Consider the following 21,450-nt stretch of genomic DNA (forward strand, 5'->3'; position numbering starts at 1 on the left):
CCTGTGGTAGAAGAGAACAATGATATTTTTAAAAAACTGAAACTAAAAAATAAAAGAATGCATGGTAGGCTGTAATAATGCCCCTGCTTATCCTTGAAGATGTACATATCCTAATTCCTGGAATTCGTGAATGTTACTTTACATGGCAAGGAGAACTTTTCATATGTGATTAGGGATCCTGAAATGGGGAAATGATTGCCCTGGGCACAATATAATCACAAGAGTCCTTATAAGAGGAGGATGAAGGGTAAAAGTCAGAGAGGCCATGTAATGATGGAAGCAGAGGTTAGAGTGATGAGGCCATAGCCAAGCAATGCTGGTAGTTTACAGAACTGGAAAATGGATTCTCCTGTAAAGCTTCCAGAAGGAACCAGTCTTGCTGATACCCTGACCTTAATCCTTTGAGATCCTGACTGTGGACCTCTGACCTCTAGAATTATAGGGAAATAATTTATGTTATTTTAAGCCACTAAGTTTGTGGTGATTTTTTATAGCAGTAACAGAAAAATAATATAAAATTAGTCACATATCACTTGTATAATTTAAAGAAAAAAGAAAATACCAACCATTCAAGTAGAATTGATGAATTCTTGCCATGGAATTATATTAACGTAGTGAATTACAGAAGGTATTATAAAATAATACATTGTTACAGAATAAAGGGAAATAATAAAACATAAGTATCATTAAATTTTCCACACTTACAACATACAAAGATGATTCAGTATTTTTTGTATATATTATAAAAGTATATCGTCAATAGATTACACATGGTAAAATGAGGTCTTTGACTACTTTATATTTTCAGTTGAACATCAAGGATATTGCTACTAACATGAACTGTAAGGTTTTATTTCATATATATACTTACATGAAATTATATATATCTGGTATTAAATATTACGTATTACACTGTTGGTGGGAATATAAACTCATGCAGCAACTATGAAGAATAGTATGAAGGGTTCTCAAGAAACTGCAAATGAAACTACCATATGATCCAGCAATCCCACTACTGGGAATTTCTCCAAAGGAAAGGAAATCATTACATTGAAGAGACATCCGGGCATCCATGTCTATTGCAGCACTATTCACGATAGCTAAGATATGAAGTCAACCGAGGTGTCCAAAAAAGGATGAATAAAGAAAATGTGGTGTATATATACGCAATTCAGCTATAAAAAAGAATGTAATCCTGACATTTGCAGCAATGTGGATGGAACTGGAGGACATTATATTAAGTGAAATAAGCCAGGAACAGAAAGTTAAACACCACCTGTTCTCACACATATGTGGAAGCTAAAAAAGTTGATGTCATAGAAGTATTATAAAAAGTAGAACAGAGATACTAGATGTTGGGATGGGTAGATGGAAGGGAAGGAGAGGGAGAGATTTGTTAAAGGATGTACATTTATAGCTAGATAGAAGTTATAGTGTTCTTTTTTGGAAAATATTAGACAAAAGTTAAAATATATGAATTAAATATATACATATATAACATTAATTAAATGTATCATTAATTATTAATTATATTAATTTATTAAATTAAACAAATTAAATATATAAATATATATATAAAAATAAATATAATATTTAATTAAAACTTTTTGGTAGAGATGGGGTCTCACTATATCGACTAGGCTGGTCTTGAAGTGCTGGCTTCAAGCAATCTTCCCACCTTGGCCTCTCAAAGTGTTGGGATTAGAGGCATGAGCCACCATGTCTGGCCTTAAGTTATAGTATTCTACACCACTGTAGGATGACTAGAGTTGAAAATAATGTACCATTTCTAATAGTAGAAGGAAGATATTAAACATTCCCAGCACAATGAAATAATAAACGTTTGAGATGATGGGTATGCTAATTATCCTGAGCTAATCCCTATGTATTTAATAAATGCATCAAAACATTACTATGTGCCCTATGAATATGTACAATTATTATATGACAATTTAAAAAGTAAAAAAAACAACATATAAAAATGCAACATATTTTTATTAAAAATATTATATTCATGACCAGCCTTGGAAATCCTTTATTTATAAAAAATAAAAAAATCAGCCAGGAGTGGTGGTGTGCACCTGCAGTCCTAGTTACTCAGGAGGCTGAGGCAGGAGGATCATTTAAGCCTAGGAGTTTGAGGTTACAGTGAGCTATACTTGTGCCACTGCACTCTTGCCTGGGTAACAGAGCAAGACTCTGTCTCTAAAAAAATTAACAAAATAAAAAAAAAATTATGTATTGTATGTATAGAAATACATCAGTCTGAAAATTTACCATGTAGAATGTCAAATATTTATGATGTTTAAATATCGCAAAGGTTAATGCAGATTTCTTGTCTCTAGAGAAATTAATAGACATATTGATAATGGTGGTCCACTTTTTCCTTTAAGAGAAAGTTTAGAACTAAGACATAACGATTATCATCACTTATTAACATTGGTAATAATAACTAGACTATAGTTGCAGAGAAATTTTAATCTGCAATATATTTTGAAGAAATAATTAAAATGTCAAAATAAAAAGATTCTGAACCTGTATGTTTAAGTGTATAAAGCAGTAGTTTTAAAATCTGTGTTTGTCTCAATCCAAAGTTCCTAGCAACAAAGCAATTAAACATAAGTACATTTATATAGTATTCTGGTTTGAATGTGTCCCCCAAATTTCATGTGTTGGAAACTTAGTCCCCAAATTCATGTTAATGGTATTTGGCAGTGGGGCTTTTGGGAGGTAATTAGGATTAGATAAGGTCATCAGGGTGGGGCTCCATGATGGGACTGGTGGCTTTATAAGAGGAGGAAGAGAGACCTGAGCTGGCATGCTCTTGCCCTCTCACCATGTGGTGTTCTCTGCCATACTATGATGCAGCAGGAAGGCCCTTGCCAGATGTTGGCGCCACGCTCTTGGACTTCCCAGTCTCCAAAACCATGAGCCAAATAAACTTCTGTTCTTTATAAATTACCCAGTTTCTGGTATTCTGTTATAGCAACCAAAAATGGACTAAGACATATGGTGACTTAGGAAGTCAGAAAATAATCCTTAAGTCATATACTATATAATTTTTTTTTTTTTTGAGATGGATTCTCGCTCTGTTCCCAGGATGGCATGCAGTGGCACGATCTCAGCTCACCACAACCTCTGCCTCCCAGGTTCAAGCGATTCTCCTGCCTCAGCCTCCCGAGTAGCTGGGACTATAGGTGCGCACCACCATGCCCAGCTATCTTTCGTATTTTTAGTAGAGACGGGGTTCCACCATGTTGGCCAGGCTGGTCTCAAATTCCTGACCTCAGGTGATCTGCCCACCTTGGCCTCCCAAAATGCTGGATTACAGGCGTGAGCCACCACACCAGTCTAATTTAATTTTTAAGTCATAAACAAGAGTAGTGTTTTCTATGATCTAAATCACAATTGTTTTTATTTTTTATTTTTTAATTTTAATTTTTTTATTTTTATTATACTTTAAGTTCTAGGGTACATGTGCACAACATGCAGGTTTGTTACAAATATATACATGTGCCACGTTGGTGTGCTGCACCCATTAACTCGTCATTTACATTGGGTATATCTCCTAATGCTATCCCTCCCCCATCCCCCCACCCCACAACAGGCCCCGGTGTGTGATGCTCCCCTTCCTGTGTCCAAGTGTTCTCACTGTACAATTCCCACCTATGAATGAGAACATGCGGTGTATGGCTTTTTGTTCTTGTGATAGTTTGCTGAGAATGACGGTTTCCAGCTTCATCCATGTCCCTACAAAGGACATGAACTCATCCTTTCTTATGGCTGCATAGTTTTAAGAAAGATAGGAGTTTTGTGTCTTCTGTTTGAATTAACCATGTGTGAATTTTTTTTTGTAGTTGCTGAGAAGTTTTTCTATTTTCAAACAGATATAAATCCAAACTACAAGAACAGGATCTGAAATAATAAGAGATAATTTGCCTTGATGCATTTGTGATAAGACAATTGCACTGCAAACTAAATTTTTTTAAAATTCTATTACTATTGTAAGCAGAACAAATGCCCAGATGGCATGGGCCATAAAAATATAATTAAGCTTTACAATATTGTTACTATCAGATCTCAGAAGTGTGCTGTAGCTTAAGTTAGAGTGCTGAATATGTGAGTGCATATAACATTTTTGAATTTTAATTTTTTGGACATATATATTCAAGTTGAAATGTTTACCAGTTTCAAATGATTTCTATTTTCTGCCATATTCTTGACCTTCAGTTTCAAACAATTTGAGAATTACTTTAGGAGAAGGCATATTAACTAAAAGATACAACAATTGTACTAATTCTTATTTTCAATCAGGAAGCACTTTCATTTCCTTAAAAAATATAATAATGTGAAATACTAGCACAAGATCACTAACAGAGAAATCACAGGCTTGCTCTAGGACAGCTGGATAATCACAACTAAGGTGTAAGGTACCTGGAGAGAAGAGTTTAAAGGTAACTTGTGCCTTGAAGAGAAGAGATTGAGGCGACAATCTTTTAAGGTTTCTTTTTGTCTAATTATTTTCCATTTCAATAAAATGGTGACAATAAGAGCAAATGAGGTAACTGCTTCAAATTCTCTCATAAATGAAGCAAAGTATATAGATTATGTTAAAAATATTCATACTTTACTCATACTTTGAAAAACACTGGCTAACGTTTTTGATCAATTATAATTGCTTAAAACTAGCAGAGTCACAGTGTATATAAAGAGGTTATCTAAATCTGAAAAGGTGTCATAGCTGTTTTAGAATATCTGGGGATAGCTGGGCAATAAAGGTTGTTCCACAGAAACACTGGCATGCTGCACGCCCTGTCTTCTTTTCACTGTTCCCTTTGCTTAGCAAGCTTGCTGACTACGCCACTGGTGCAAGGCCTAGGAGGCTGAAGAGGTCCTAGGAGACCAAACACATAGTCACTGGATCCTCTGCATGTGTCATGCTTAGCAAGTCAAGTACAAAGTAAACAAAGAGAATGCAGGCAGTGACTATAAGATGTAACCCACACATGCAGCCCCCAAAGGACAACCAAAAATTAAAAGGAGCTTCGGTGTGTTAACTCATCTGCAATGTCTAATAAAAAGTGCTAGCAGCTATAATTTCCTGAGTGATTTTAATGAATTTAACTGTTCTAAGTGCTTTACATAATATTCATTTTCCCAATAAAATTTGAAGTAAATATTATTATATTAACTGGTTCATCTAACAACTTTTTGATATAGGCATTGATATCCTCATTTTATACATAAGAAAATGAAAGTTTAGAGGAGTTAAGTATGTTATACAAGGTCACATAGCTAAAAAATACCTGAAGGCAATTAAAAAACTTTCAGAAATTTTTTATAGCCAGAATGTACACCTAACACAGTAAAAGTATCTAACATATATTGAATGAATAATAGTATATGTTAAGGTTGAAGACTAAATGGTAGCTAATATCTATGATAAGAGAGAAACACCTACAGATGAAAAACTATGAAACAGATTTTAAATATATACACAGTGGTAAAATATACATAGCATAAAATTTATCTATTAACCATTCTTAAATGTACAGTTCAGTGGCACTAAGTACTGAACTGTACATTTAAAAGTTGTATGTTGTTATGCAACTTTTACCATTATCCATTTCCAGAACTTTTTCATCCCAAATTGAAACTCTGTATCCATTAAACAATAAATTCCATTCTCCTCTCCGTGACATGTTTTAATTCAAGCCTAATTATTGTTATTATTATTATTGTTATTATTATTATTATTTTTAGAGACAAGATCTCGCTCTGTTGCCCAGACTGGAGTGCAGTGGCCCAATTACAGTTTACTGCAGCTTTGAACTCCTGGGCTCAAGTGATCCTCCTGCCTCAGTCTCCTGAGTAGCTGGGACAGGTGTGTGGCACCACGCCTGGCTCAAGTCTAATTACTTGTTTAATCAAAATCTCAAAATCTTAGTGCTTAAAGTCTTTCCATCTCAACACGTGTAAACATATACAATTATAGGAGACTAAAAAGTTCACCTTTGGAAATGCAACTATAACTTTATTTACTAAATAGATTTAAAAGGACAGTAAGAAACATAATTCATCAATATATTATTTGCTTCCTACTGTGGCTAACAGTTGATACTCAATTTTTGGGAATAATATATAAACACTAAAGTTATGTATGCTGAGAAATAAAGGTATATTATCAGGCATTTATAATATAAAATGTTTTTGTTTAACATTTTAAAAAATGTTGTCTTTACTGATCAGTATTGAAAATCTACCTCTTATCATATTAGGTAAAATAAAATTTACCAAGCCTCAAGTTGGAAAAATAGATTGAAATATATATAATGTGTGTATATATATTTATTTTATATATATTATATTAGTCTACAAAACCCTGAAATATATATAGGGCTTATGTTAATCAACTGAAAATACAGAAAAAACATAACTGGCTTGGCCATAAGAGCAGAAAAAAGCAGTTTTAGAACCCAGGAGACAGAGCTATTATAAAATTATGTTTAGGCAATAGCTTTTGACATAAATTTAAATAGGATACAATATCTGTGCCTCAAGATAAATCGAGTGAGATTAGAAGCTAATTAAGGCAATAGCATGATTCTACTAATAAAAAATCTTATTTTAAATATGTAGGTGTAAAATTAGAATACTTCTTGGCTATTTTCAGAAAATCTTTTAAAAGGAATTAAAGAATAAGAGCAACATACAAGGAGCTTATAAAAATCCCATTTAAGCAATGTGATAGCTTATTTTTTATAATATTAAGTCCTCAAAATGGACTTTATATTGGCTATGTAACTGAAAATATCCAAAAAATTTTATTTTCCTGGTAAGACAAGGAAATTTTAAAAAGGAAAAGAAACTGCTTGAGCATGAAGTCCTTAAATATATGCAAAATGGTATGAGCAAATACAGAATGCAGAGAAGGCTATTTTCCTACACAGAGGTTCAAGTCACTGGCTATTTGAAACATTAAAAACACATTAGCCTTGTGGCTAAAACACATTAGCCACTATGGCTAATCAAGTAATTGGTAAATCAGATTTTAAAAAGGTAGTGCTTGAAATTCAAGTGTATTTTAGCCTTGTAAAGAGGAAGGAAATCCTACAGGATAAGAGAATTAGGATGGGATGAAAACCACAGAGGAGAGGAAGAAATCTACTCACTCTCACATTTATACTATATATGACATAGCCAAGGAGAAAGAAAAAGGTTTTCTAGTATTTCTTTCTATATTCTCATCGCATACCAATGAGAACATTCTTACATTCTCATTGGGTTGCATTTGAAAACTGCAACACAGGACATGCCCTCTTGGTGAATCTCATGATGTAGCTCTAAGGGAAATTTTTGTAAATCTGACACTTTCCCGAATGAAGTCCCAAAAGTCAGAATTTGAATACAAATGTCCCTATCTTGAGTAAGTAATCTTTTCCAGCTGTCTTCCAAGGACTACTGGGGAGGGAATCAAGAGATCTTGGTTCTGTTACTTCCTGTGTGAGACTAGAAAAACGTACTTATTTGGGCCACGATACCTTATACAGACCCACAGCCTTTATTCTCAATTCCAAAAATCCAAAATCCTCTGAAAATCCTAACTCGTTTATCTACATGGACATAAAGCTATTTATAGTTTTTATTAACCAACTTACTGTGACTACTCATATTATTATTACAGAAATATTAATGTTTATGATGCATTACTTTTAGTGATCATTTTAGAATAACTCATTTTGAAGTATTTTCAAACACAGAAAAGTATGCCAGAACAAAACAAAGAATTCCCATATCCCTATCACGCAGATTCCCCAATTTTTAATTTTTCATTTGCTCCATTTTTCTTTTTTTTAAAAAAATAGATACATTCCCCTAAGCATTATGTATACCCATAATTAGCCTTTTCTGAAGTATCCAAGTACAAGCAGCAGACATGATTCCTATCAACCCTAAATACTCCAGTACTTCTTAAGACAAGGACATTCTCCTACAGAACCACCATATAAGCCTTTGAGTCAGAAAATCAACATTTATACAACACTACTATCAATCTACAGACATCATTCAAACTTTGTCAACTGCCCCAGTATCGTCAGGACATTCATTCTCCTCCCATATTCTCAGTCTCTCCAGGTCTTTAATGTTCCTGACATTTTTCCAAAGATACAGAACCTTCATTCTGTAGGCTAATCATAAACTTAGATCTATCTACTATTTCCTCATGATCATGCTTTTGGGGCAGGGAAACCACTAACATGATACTCTGCTCTTTTCAAGGTTACACATCAAGGTGATGTGCCATACATGAAGTTGACCCACTTGTGATGTCAACCTTGATCTGGTCATATTGTTCAGAAAATTTCTCCACTGTCATGTCATCCCTTAGTAACTAACTAGTAGTGTGTAAGGGAGATATTCTGAGATTATGTCAATATCTTTTTCCTCATTAAACCTCATCAAACCCACAAGCCAGGCCTCAGTCTCCATTGAAAACTTCCATCTGAATTGAACTATGGGTGACGAACTATGACTGTCAAATGGTGATTTTCTATTTTTATCATTCCTTCGATGTTTAATAGTTGGTACTCTATGGCAGGGAAGAGATTTTTTTTCCCACCTATCTATGCATCCATCTATCTCAGTATGGGCTCATGAATTTCCATTTTATTTAATGTTTTCCATTATTAATTTCGATGCTCAAATTTCCCAGACTGGCTAGTGGGAACCTCTTTGAATTAAATCCTGGGCCGTTTTTTTCATGCTCCTATTGTTCTTTGAGTATCTCCGTACTTTCTGGCACAAATTCTAGTCTCATTTTATACTTTCTGTGCCTCAATCCTAGAATTAGCTATCTTGCCAAGAGGCTTCCCTCCTCTTCAGTTTTTTTTTTTTTTGTAGAGGAAGAGACTCAGAAACCAATATTTGCGTACTTGGAGTATTCCCTAGGGTTGTCATTGCTTCTAGGCTCTTCAGAAGAGAAGGCTAAGAAATACACACATATATAGTACATAAACTCACATACAGATACATCTATTTCTATATGTATATTGTTGTGTGTGCTTGAATGTGCATGGTGTATAATCATGACCATCTATTTGTTCTAAAATCATTTCTTTCAAATTTCAAGCAATGTTTTATACTGTAGCAGGCTTTGATGAACAAATTTTTATTCACTATATTCATGTGTTCCATGGTAATATGTATTTTGATGTTAATCTCTTTTAGCCTTAGTCTTGTAAGATCTTCATACAGCAATCACCTCCTCCTCATTCCATTTCCATAATTGTATTAATAAAGAAGATTCTGCTGAGGTCACAGAATCAGGTAGAAATATAGGAAAAATATAATTTAAAATTTCCAGGTCAGGCATGGTGCTCATGCCTGTAATCCCAGCACTTTGGGAGGCTGAGGGGGCTGGATCACTTGAGGCCTGGAGTTCAAGACCAGCCTGGCCAATATGTTGAAACCCTGTCGCTACTAAAAAGACAAAAATTAGCCAGGAGTGGTGGCCCACGCCTATGATCCCATCTACTCAGGAGGCTAAGGAGGGAGAATCGCTTGAACCCAGGAGATGGAGGTTGCAGTGAGCAGAGATCTCACCACTGCACTCCAGCCTAGGTGACAAAGTGAAACCCTGTCTCAAAAAAAAATTTTTCTATGGCTATAACAATGTAATTGTAAGCATATACATAGGAAATGTACATACTTTGTGTTCATTAGTAATATTAAAGTACAAAACGATATAAATAAAACATTAAAGGTTTGAAAGAGGTTTTAATTAAAATCTGCTCAATAACTTACAGAAAGATAAGGTGTCTATTTAAAATAAGCTTATATGACTAAAATTTATCAGTTTAATACAAATATGTGTTTAAAGTTTCAACTTTAAGTGTACTATGCATATTTTATACCAGATTAGACTAACATGCCACCCCCGCTACAGCTGGGAAGGTTAAACAACAGTATGCAAATCTGAATTGGATATAACAGCTATTCAAATGCCAGGGCATACTTTACTTAAAAATGTGACCATTTAGTTCTGTTAAATATAAACTGCTGTTCTAGCTATGTGTATTATTTTCTTTAAAAAATCCTTTTTTTTTTTAAAAAAAAAAAAGCGTTTTCTGATATGTAGTAGAAGCACTACTAAAATTCAATGGGTTTTTTTTTAATTTTTTCTCAACTTTCTGAAAAAATGAATGAGACAATTCTCTTCTTCATCTCTTACATCCTATTCATCTCATCGGCTTCTTTTATTAATATAAAAATATTATAAATAATCACAGGAAGAGTGGTATTTCTTTTGATGAGACGCTGATTGCATTTCAAGTCCTCATTTTTGACAGAAAAAAGTTTAGACATTTTTAGTTCTGGACAATAATTCCACCCTGACTACGTGGTATACATGTTAAATTATGAGTTGTGTAAGTACCATTCTCAAGGATAAAATCAAGAAATAAAGTCCTGAAGTTTCCAAGAATGACTACAAATACTTTATAGAATGTCATCATCATTAAAAGTCTGATTATTTGTAAATGAACGAGATGGCCCATTTTTCAATTTCTTGGGACCTAGAATTTTAGTAAGATGATTTTAAGCAAATTGCTTTTGAGAGAAGCCTCCTTAATCTGGTATCAAAAAAACCCAAAAAACAAAAAAGAGGCTTTCCTCTTCCATTATAATACAGAAACTGAAATGAAAGCCCTGATGTAGAGAAAACCCAATTATAATACAAGAAACACAAAAGCTAGGTAATAGAGCTATTATTATCCTACTGGAAATGGAAACGAAGACTTAGAGACAACTCTTCTAAAGTCACACAGGAAGTCAGCAGCTGCTCAATAAAAAATCAGTTTATTGTGTGGGAGTCTATGACTCTTTGTAGGTCTCTAAGGAATTGCTTTATGAATCTGGGTGCTCTTGTATTGGGTGCATATATATTTAGCACAGTTAGCTCTTCTTGTTGAATTGATTCCCTTTCTATTATGTAATGGCCTTCTTTGTCTCTTCTGATCTTTGTTGGTTTAAAGTCTGCTTTATCAGAGACTAGGATTGCAACCCCTGCCTTTTTTTGTTTTCCATTTGCTTGGTAGATCTTCCTCCATCCCTTTATTTTGAGCCTATGTGTGTGTCTGCACATGAAATGAGTCTCCTGAATACGGCACACTGATGGGTCTTGACTCTTTATCCAATTTGCCGGTCTGTGTCTTTTAATTGGAATATTCAGCCCATTTACATTTAAGGTTAATATTGTTAGGTGTGAATTTGATCCTGTCATTATGATGTTAGCTGATTATTTTGCTCTTTAGTTGATGCAGTTTCTTCCTAGCATGGATGGTCTTTACAATTTGGCATGTTTTTGCAGTAGCTGGTACCGGTTGTTCCTTTCCTTGTTTAGTGCCTCCTTCAGGAGCTCTTGTAGGGCAGATTCTTCTCAGCACCACATCACACTTATTCCAAAATTGACCACATAGTTCGAAGTAAAGCTCTCCTCAGCAAATGTAAAAGAACAGAAACTATAACAAACTGTCTCTCAGACCACAGTACAAACTAGAACTCAGGATTAAGAAACTCTCTCAAAATTGCTCAATTACATGGAAACTGAACAACCTGCTCCTGAATGACTACTGGGTATATAACAAAATGAAGGCAGAAATAAAGATGTTCTTTGAAACCAATGAGAACAAAGACATAACATACCAGAATCTCCGGGACGCATTTAAAGCAGTGTGTAGAGGGAAATTTATAGCACTAAATGCCCACAAGAGAAAGCAGGAAAAATCTAAAATTGACACCCTAACATCACAATTAAAAGAACTAGAGAAGCAAGAGCAAACACATTCAAAAGCTAGCAGAAGGCAAGAAATAACTAAGATCAGAGCAGAACTGAAGGAGATAGAGACATAAAAACCCTTCAAAAAAATCAATGAATCCAGGAGCTGGCTTTTTTGAAAAGATCAACAAAATTGATTGACCGCTAGCAAGCCTAATACAGAAGAAAAGAGAGAAGAATCAAATAGATGCAATAAAAAATGATATAGGGGATATCACCACCAATCCCGCAGAAATACAAACTACCATCAGAGAATACTATAAATACCTCTATGGAAGTAAACTAGAAAATCTAGAAGAAATGGATAAATTCCTCAACACATATACCTTCCCAAGACTAAACCAGGAAGAAGTAGAATCCCTGAATAGACCAATAACAGGCTCTGAAATTGAGGCAATAATTAATAACCTATCAACCAAAAAAAGTCAAGGACCAGACAGATTCACAGCCAAATTCTACCAGAGGTACAAGGAGGAGCTGGTACCATTCCTTCTGAAACTATTCCAATCAATAGAAAAAGAGGGAATTCTTCCTAACTCATTTTATGAGGCCAGCATCATCCTGATACCAAAGCCTGGCAGAGACACAGCAAACAAAGAGAATTTTAGACCAATATCCCTAATGAACATCAATGCAAAAATCCTCAATAAAATACTGGCAAACTGAATCCAGCAGCACATCAAAAAGCTTATACACCATGATCAAGTGGGCTTCATCCCTGGGATGCAAGGCTGGTTCAACATACACAAATCAATAAATGTAATCCAGCATATAAACAGAACCAAAGACAAAAACCGCATGATTATCTCAATAGATGCAGAAAAGGCCTTTGACAAAATTCAACAGCCCTTCATGCTAAAAACTCTCAATAAATTAGGTATTGATGGGACGTATCTCAAAATAGTAAGACCTACTTATGACAAACCCACAGCCAATAACAAAATGAATGGCAAAAACTGGAAGCATTCCCTTTGAAAACTGGCACAAGACAGGGATGCCCTCTCTCACCACTCTTATTCAAGACAGTGTTGGAAGTTCTGGCCATGACAATCAGGCAGGAGAAAGAAATAAAGGGTATTCAATTAGGAAAAGAGAAAGTCCAATTGTCCCTGTTTGCAGATGACATGATTGTATATCTAGAAAACCCCATCGTCTCAGCCCAAAATCTCCTTAAGCTGAGAAGCAACTTCAGCAAACTCTCAGGATACAAAATCAGTGTGCAAAAATCACAAGCATTCTTATATACCAATAACAGACAGAGAGCCAAATCATGAGTGAACTCCCATTCACAATTGCTTCAAAGAGAATAAAATACCTAGCAATCCAACTTACAAGGGATGTGAAGGACCTCTTCAAGGAGAACTACAAACCACTGCTCAATGAAATAAAAGAGGACACAAACAAATGGAAGAACATTCCATGCTCATGGGTAGGAAGAATCAATATCGTGAAAATGGCCACACTGCCCATGGTAATTTATAGAGTCAATGCCATCCCCATCAAGCTACCAATGACTTTCTTCACAGAATTAGAAAAACTACTTTAAAGTTCATATGGAACCAAAAAAGAGCCTGCATGGCCAAGACAATCCTAAGCCAAAAGAACAAAGCTGGAGGCATAGCGCAACCTGACTTCAAACTATACTACAAGGCTACAGTAACCAAAACAGCACGGTACTGGTACCAAAACAGATATAGATCAATGGAACAGAACAGAGCCCTCAGAAATAATATCACACATCTACAACCATCTGATCTTTGACAAACCTGACAAAAACAAGAAATGGGGAAAGGATTCCCTATTCAATAAATGGTGCTGGGAAAGCTGGCTAGCCATGTGTAGAAAGCTGAAACTGGATCCCTTCCTTACACCTTATACAAAAATTAATTCAAGATGCATTAAAGACTTACATGTTAGACCTAAAACCATAAAAACCCTAGAAGAAAACCTAGGCAATACCATTCAGGACATAGGCATGGGCAAGGACTTCATGTCTAAAACACCAAAAGCAATGGCAACAAAAGCCTAAATTGACAAATGGGATCTAATTAAACTAAAGAGCTTCTGCACAGCAAAAGAAACTACCGTCAGAGTGAACAGGCAACCTACAGAATGGGAAAAAATTTTTGCAATCTACTCATCTGACAAAGGGCTAATATCCGGAATCTACAAAGTACTCAAACAAGTTTATAAGAAAAAAACAACCCCATCAAAAAGTGGGCAAAGGATATGAACAGACACTTCTCAAAAGAAGACATTTATGCAGCCAAAAGACACATGAAAAAATGCTCATCATCACTGGCCATCAGAGAAATGCAAATCAAAACCACAATGAGATACCATCTCATACCAGTTAGAATGGTGATCATTAAAAAGTCAGGAAACAACAGGTGCTGGAGAAGATGTGGAGAAATAGGAACACTTTTACACTGTTGGTGGGACTGTAAACTAGTCCAACCATTGTGGAAGTCAGTGTGGCGATTCCTCAAGGATCTAGAACTAGAAATACCATTTGACCCAGCCATCCCATTACTGGGTATATACCCGAAGGATTATAAATCATGCTGCTATAAAGACAAATGCACACGTATGTTTATTGCAGCACTATTCACAATAGCAAAGAGTTGGAACCAACCCAAACGTCCATCAATGATAGACTGGATTAAGAAAATGTGGCACATATACATCATGGAATACTATGCAGCCATAAAAAATGATGAGTTCATGTCCTCTGTAGGGACATGGATGAAGCTGGAAACCATCATTCTCAGCAAACTATCGCAAGGACAAAAAACCAAACACCGCATGTTCTTACTCATAGGGGGGAACTGAACAATGAGAACACTTAGACACAGGAAGGGGAACATTACACACCGGGGCCTGTCATGGGGTTGGGGGGAGGGGGGAGGGATAGCATTAGGAGATATACCTAATGTAAATGATGAGTTAATGGGTGCAGCACACCAACATGGCACATGTATACATATGTAACAAACCTGCATGTTGTGCACATGTACCCTAGAACTTAAAGTATAATAATAATAATAATAATAATAATAAAACCAGTTTAAGATTCTTTCCATTCAGCATGTTACTCCTTTGGGTGGGCAGTGGAGAGTCTATGTCCCTTCCTTCCTTCACTAATAAACATGGGGCATGAGCCATGTGTCAGAAACTCTGCTAGGCTTGGAAGAATCAATGATAAACAAGACACTCATGGTCTCTATTTACGGACTTGAGTATTTAAGTAAGGGATAATAAAAGTAATTGCAATCTAGTGTGGTTACTGCTATGATAGAGAAAATACAGGATGCTACCAAAGCATAAACGGAGGTATTCAATCTAGACTTGGTGTGGATCATAGAAGTCCTGAGGGAGACAGTGATATTTAAACTGCAGCCTGAAGGATATGCAGAAGTTAGCCTGGCTGAGACCACAGTGGTAGGAGGTGGAGAGGGTGTTAGATTGGGGCTGTTGCTCCAATTAGAGGCAACATCATGTGTGAATGCGCCTTCAAGAAATTGGAATTAAGTAGAGCACATGAAAACTCCTGTTTTGCTGATCTTCTCCTGCTTTTCTGCAAAGCCAAGGTACAGAACTGGCAGCTGTCACTGTGTACTCTTCCAAAATGAGCAATGGAGCAAGAAGTAGAGTCAATGTGCTGGGGTAGCTAGGACTTTACTGTGCCCTTGCAAATGAAAAATTGATGGCCTACTTTTTTCTACACAAAGATTAGGTCAATTCAGAAACTGTTCTTTAAATAGTTTTCAAAATTCATTATTTATAGGAGTAGGGCAACAGTGAGTAGGGAAAAGATTCTATCACTAGAAGTACTTAATGTTTTTTAGATTCTAGATCATAGCACTTACTGACCATATTAACTTAGGCTAGTTATATTGTATCTTTCGAATTCCTAACCATTAAGATGAAGGTCTGAAAACCATGGTCTGTACTTTCCTCCCCAACTGTAATATTTGGGCTACGTTAATAATGTAACTATCAGGATCATAGTATCAAAACACTGCTCCTTGACAGCCCTGGATTCCTTCAAGTTAGTTTAGAAATTTTCCAATTCAACCAGAGCAGCTCCAGTATTGTTAGATTTCTTTATTGGACTTCTGAGTACGAAGTTTCTCAGAGTTTCACAGCTTAAAAATTTGAAAACCACTTTTTGTCTCACTGTTCTGTTGCATAGACAAAATGCTTAAATCCTTACTTAGTTGCTTAAAACATGGGGGCAATTCTCCTATTGGTTTGAATAAGGCCAAATCTATGAGTTCTTTAATGATGTTTCAATATCATGTTTATTACTCAGTAAGAAGTTAATGTTAAGAGATATCATAACTTCTATCACAATAACTAGCTATGTGTCATCTCGGGATGAATAACCAGCTTTGTGTCATCTGGGGATATCTAATTAGGAAAAGTGGTATGATAAATATTTACATTCCTAGTTCAAAAATTGTTATTGTAAACATTGTGCTTATTGTTTTAAATTCAGAAATCAGAAAGAAACTTCAGTCATATGTCCTTTAGTTAAACAAGTGTAAACATATGTACCATTCTATTTGGTAAGGTTAAAAAAACCACTGCCAGTAAGGCAATTCTAAATTTACCATGGATTATTTTTTTAAGCTTGAAGATAAAACTGAGGCTTTATAAATGAGAAAATGAGGTACTAAAAGCAAGACACTAAATCAATTTTAAACACCAAATACAATTTATGCCTGACTTTAAAACCCATCCACAAAACATTAATCTACACAAAGGCCAGAAGCTGAATGAAGCATAATTTGTGAAACTGATACCTTTCATCACAACCTCTAACTGAAAAGGTCATTAGATATATTATATCTAAGTGAGCAGCTTATCCCTGCTTCATTACTGATAATTAAGACAAGTAATATTTTCTTGACAGTAATGTGTCCATTAACAGATATAGTCTAGTTTGCATAAAATAAGCATTAATTACCATAGTACTATCCCAGATTTAAAAAAAAATTAAGTACTTGTGTAACATGGCTTCATCATTTTTTCCCTTAATTTCCAGGCTCAGAAAACATAATGTACACATTAAGAAATTCATCTTTGGTCATGTTTAAATTCATAAGGTATGTAACAAAATAGGTATTCTGAAAAAGCAACCAATGAAAGTGAAGGTACCTGTGACTGGGTATCATTTAAATTATCTGTACTAACTTGCCTTGTTCTGAGGTGAGCTATGTGAAATGCCAGAAGCAGCTATTCTTTAATGTTAAGACTTTTGAAGTCTTAATGTAGGAAATTTGGGGAAGTATAAAATTGTTTCTAAACTGACTGAAAATTAAGAAGTAGTACAAAGAGCCAAAAAAGTACCTTTAAAAGGCCTTGAATAAGAAAAGACATGATTTGCCTTTGTTTTTTGGGGTAAAAAAAAAAAAAAGGAAAAAAAACCCACATGAAACTAAGTACTCAGTACAGAAAACGTCAACTATTACTAGTAATGACTAGGTATTACCAGATAAGAATTTTATTGTTTTTGGCCAGAGGCAAGATTTTCAGGGCCAACATTTTCTTTAAATAAATAAGAAAGATCAAAATAAAATGAGGGTAGGAAGCTAATAGAATTATGCTTTTTTATTAATTCAGACTTTGTAAACTAATTCAGTGTAAGAGGATAAAGATTAACTTGGGATAACTGTGTCTCATATATGAAGTTCTAATTTTACTTTTCCACAAAGCTATAGAAGAAACTCACATTTTAGTACAAATAATCCATCACAATATTACAGATATAAAATATACATTTTCTTTTTAGGAAAAAGAAGGGGTATTTGACTGGTCAGTGACCAAACCTTATTTGAGATTCTACTGTGTGTGCTCCCTCTCACTTGAAGGAAGGTGAGGCAGATGGACTGGATTGTGGCACAGGTTTCTTTTAATTTGCCACATCTAGAAAAGGAGGAAAACAGCTATGCTCCAAATGTTGGCAATTTAGCTAGTAGAATGAGGTGGAAACAGATGGGCTTTTGAGTCAGCTACTCCTCTGACTGAATCTTGGCTTTGCTATTCAGCAGACATTTCATCTTGTGTAGGCACTCTCTTGAGTCTCAGGTCTTTCACATGAAAAAATCAGCTAATAACATTTATTCTGATGGAATTAATCTAAGGATTAAGTGAGATAATGCATACAAAACACATGTTATTTTCTTTTCCTTCCTTCATGAGAGGAACATTATTTTGGTTCCATTTCACAGACCACCAACATTTCCCTGGTATATGGAGGATGGTAGAGAACAGAGTTATTGTCTGCTAATAAGCACTTCTCCAAGTTTCCATTAGCAGAGAAATGCTTCTTTGCCTGAGTGAAAAACCACCACCACCACCACAACCACAACCCTATGAGAAAGATGCTAATTGTCTCCAATAGGTGAGAAAACTGAAGCAGAAAGACATTTGCTGAGCTCACACATCCAATAAGTGGTAGAGTCAACTTTCAAATTCAGGCTGTTGAACTAGAGAGCCTCATTCTAAATCACTATAACATACTACTTTACAGAGTACATAGAACATAAGATGGGAAGTCAGTGGCCACAGACTTCCTATCATAAGCAAGGAGTTGGGCAGGGGCTTTCACATAATGTAATTCTCAGTCTTTCTTCCACCCTCCATTCGGACAAATGCATGAACCCAGAGAGCAGTTGGGAAGGAGAAATGCACTACATCTGCCCAGGGTGTAAGCCATTTTTTTCATTCTTCTTTACTTTTTTTTTTTTTTAGAGACAGGTTATCGTTTTGTTGCCCAGGATGAAGTGCAGTGGCACAAGTGAACCTCACTGCTAACCCCCGAACTCCTGCGCTCAAGTGATCCTTCCACCTCAGCCTTCTGAGTAGATGGGACTACAGGTGTGCACCACCATACCTGGCTAATTTAAAAAATTTTTTGTAGAGTCGAGGTCTTGCTACGTTGCCTAGGTTGGTCTTCCACTCCTGGCCTCAAGTGATCCTCTCACCACTCAGTAGGCGAGAGCCACTGCACCCAGCTTGCCACTACTTTCAAGTAAAGATGAACCTATTGAAGCTAAAGGTATTCTCACAGGACAAGATACTAATTAATAATTAATCATACTTTAATCAGTATACTAAATAGTCTATGCCTAAAAGCTTCTCAAAGAATTAAAGTGAACCCTGTGCAAGGTGCTTATATGCCACAGAAATTTTGTTCAGCATTCCACTCAATGACAGTTAACAAATTGCCATAAATTAGAGAAACCAAATATATTAGACTAGATCTAATTTACTGTTCTCCCAATGATTAGAGCTGCAAACAGGAAGCCCCCTGATTTTCCCCCCTCGAATCCTCACAAATTTGTTCTCTTTTTATGTAGGCTCAAATTAATGTAATATGTATGTAAAAGTTAAAGACTCTCATAATTTCCTATCTCTAGGCACTTCAACATACTGTTCACTCTTCACAGGTCACTGACTATGCATATTAGTAAAATAATAGCAATACTGGAAGTTCATTTTCTAGTATAATATTACTAATTCTACATTTCTTGAGTGTATACTCTGCTTAGCAATGTGCTGTATAGATTTTGAATATTATACAAAGTGGTACCTTCTTGTTCTATTTACTACATGAAATCTTTGACATTAATGAAACATGACACAGTACTGTATTCTATTATGAAATTTCCTCTACTCCAATATACCTGGTAAGACTTAGTGGGGGTCAAAAAGATCAAAAGAGTGGGAGGAAAGAATGCCTGAAAGATTAGGTTTATCTTTAGATTTTAGTTCAAATTCAACTACTTGGGTTATGACTTTCAAAGGTCAATTATTTTTAGCTAAATAAGTAGAAAATTGGTCCTGGTAAGCAGGCATGTATCTCCCTGGGGTGAGGATGGAGGTGGGGATAAGGAGAAACCATTCCCTTGCATTACAGCAAATGATACAATAATTTCACATTCATATATATAAACAGCATTAGCATAACACCATTCTTTGTAGAAAGGGATGTTAACATTTAGGAGGTTGTAATTATTTTAGGAATAATGAATTTCTAAAAGGCATCTGTTTTTTCCAAAGTATTTTGGTTAAAGCCTGATTTGCGTGAAAACATAAATAACCTCTTGCTCCAGACTCAGAGCATCAGCAAGCTTTAACAGATGGCCTCATTTAAAAATCATTTGTTAAGATATCTCACATTTATCCAACACGCTGTCAACGTCTTCCTTTTATTCAATCGTGATTTTACATAGTTCTGTCATAAATATTTTTTAATCCTGTGCATTCATGGAAATCACACAATTTAGTATTTATACTTAATTTGGTTTGGGGGTAACCCTGATTCTTTTAAACTTATGCCATTAACTAAAGTATTATAGAATGATTAATTATAGAAAAATACAAAGTTTAACATTAACTCATGAAAATGCATTTTAATCAAGGTACAAGTGGAAAAAGCAAAATAATTGAAAAATTATCTATTCTGCACCCACCTCTATTATTCTTTCCTTCTCCTTTCTTTCATTCTCAAGAATCTGCAACAGAGAGTCGATACTTGCTGTCTCTTATTTCCTTACTCTCACTCACTCTTTATACTTTCAAAGAAATTGCAAAAGCCATTCAATCTTTAACCAACTACATGTAATTAAGGTTTTGAGCCCTATGCCCCTGAAACTTCTTGGTCAATGGTCACCTATGAGCCTCATATTGCCAAATGCAATAGACTATCTATGAGTCAACTGTTGTTTCCATTTATTGCTCAATGCATTTGGCATTGTTCATTATTCCTTCAAAATCCTCTCTTCCCTCAATTTCCATGAGACCACTCCACATGATTCTTCTGCCTTCTTCTCTTCTGAATCTAAACATGTTTTCCAATCTTACATGTTCTAATGTCTTCAACTGCCAGCTATATAACAATGATTCCCAAATATACATCTCTGGATCATGTATCTCCTTAGAAAAAATTCACACATCCAAATGTTCAAAGGCTATATCCACCTATTTGTCCTATTCTACATGTCCCAAACTGCACCTTTTCCTATGGTCCCTATTTTAATGAAAGGCACCAACCCCATCTAGTCACCCAAATCAGATATTTGGGAGCCAGGTTAGACTCCTCCTTTTCTCTTACTAAATGACTAAGTTCTGTTGATTTTATCTCATGTCTAATCATTATGATGATGGTGATGGTGATGATGATGATCACCTGGCTTCTGCAACAGCTTCCTAACTCAACTCTTGGCCTCTAGTCTTGTCACCCCACTCCAATCTCTTTTCATACTCCTGCCAGAGTGATTTTTTTTTTTTTTTTGAAGCAGGGTCTCACTCTGTTGCCCAGGCAGGAGTGCACTGGCATGATCTCGGCTCACTGCAACCTCCACCTCCCCAGCTCAAGTGATCCTCCCACTTCAGCCTCCCAAGTAGCTGAGACCACAGGTGTCCACCAGCACGCCTGGCTAATTTTTTGTAGAGATGGGGCTTTGCCATGTTGCCCAGGCTGGTCTTGAACTGGGCTCAAGTAATCCACCCCTGCCATGGCCTCCCCAAGTGCTAGGATTATACCTGTGAGCCACTGCACCAGGCCCAGAGTGATATTTCTAAAACACAAATCTGATTGGTAA

At 35.6% G+C, this 21,450-nt stretch overlaps 1 protein-coding gene and 1 long non-coding RNA gene across 9 annotated transcripts in view; one reads left to right on the forward strand and one right to left on the reverse strand.

Annotated features, from left to right (window-relative positions):
- Nucleotides 1-21,450, reverse strand: part of ELP4 (elongator acetyltransferase complex subunit 4) — a 252,778-nt gene that overhangs the window by 69,605 nt on the left and 161,723 nt on the right. Inside the window, exon 10 of one of the 7 annotated variants that reach the window (XM_063641881.1) lies at nucleotides 1,743-3,915. The exons of the other annotated variants lie outside the window; for them this stretch is intronic. Coding sequence (XP_063497951.1) covers nucleotides 3,901-3,915 — 15 coding nt within the window. The 3' untranslated portion in view covers nucleotides 1,743-3,900. Of the gene's footprint in view, nucleotides 1-1,742; nucleotides 3,916-21,450 lie in introns of those variants that run through there. 7 annotated transcript variants of the gene reach the window in all.
- LOC134736989 (uncharacterized) overlaps nucleotides 1-21,450 on the forward strand; it is a 190,979-nt gene that overhangs the window by 53,616 nt on the left and 115,913 nt on the right. The gene's annotated exons all lie outside the window — the stretch shown is intronic.

The sequence above is a fragment of the Symphalangus syndactylus genome, chromosome 6, assembly GCF_028878055.3.
Source record: "Symphalangus syndactylus isolate Jambi chromosome 6, NHGRI_mSymSyn1-v2.1_pri, whole genome shotgun sequence".
NCBI lineage: Eukaryota > Metazoa > Chordata > Mammalia > Primates > Hylobatidae > Symphalangus > Symphalangus syndactylus.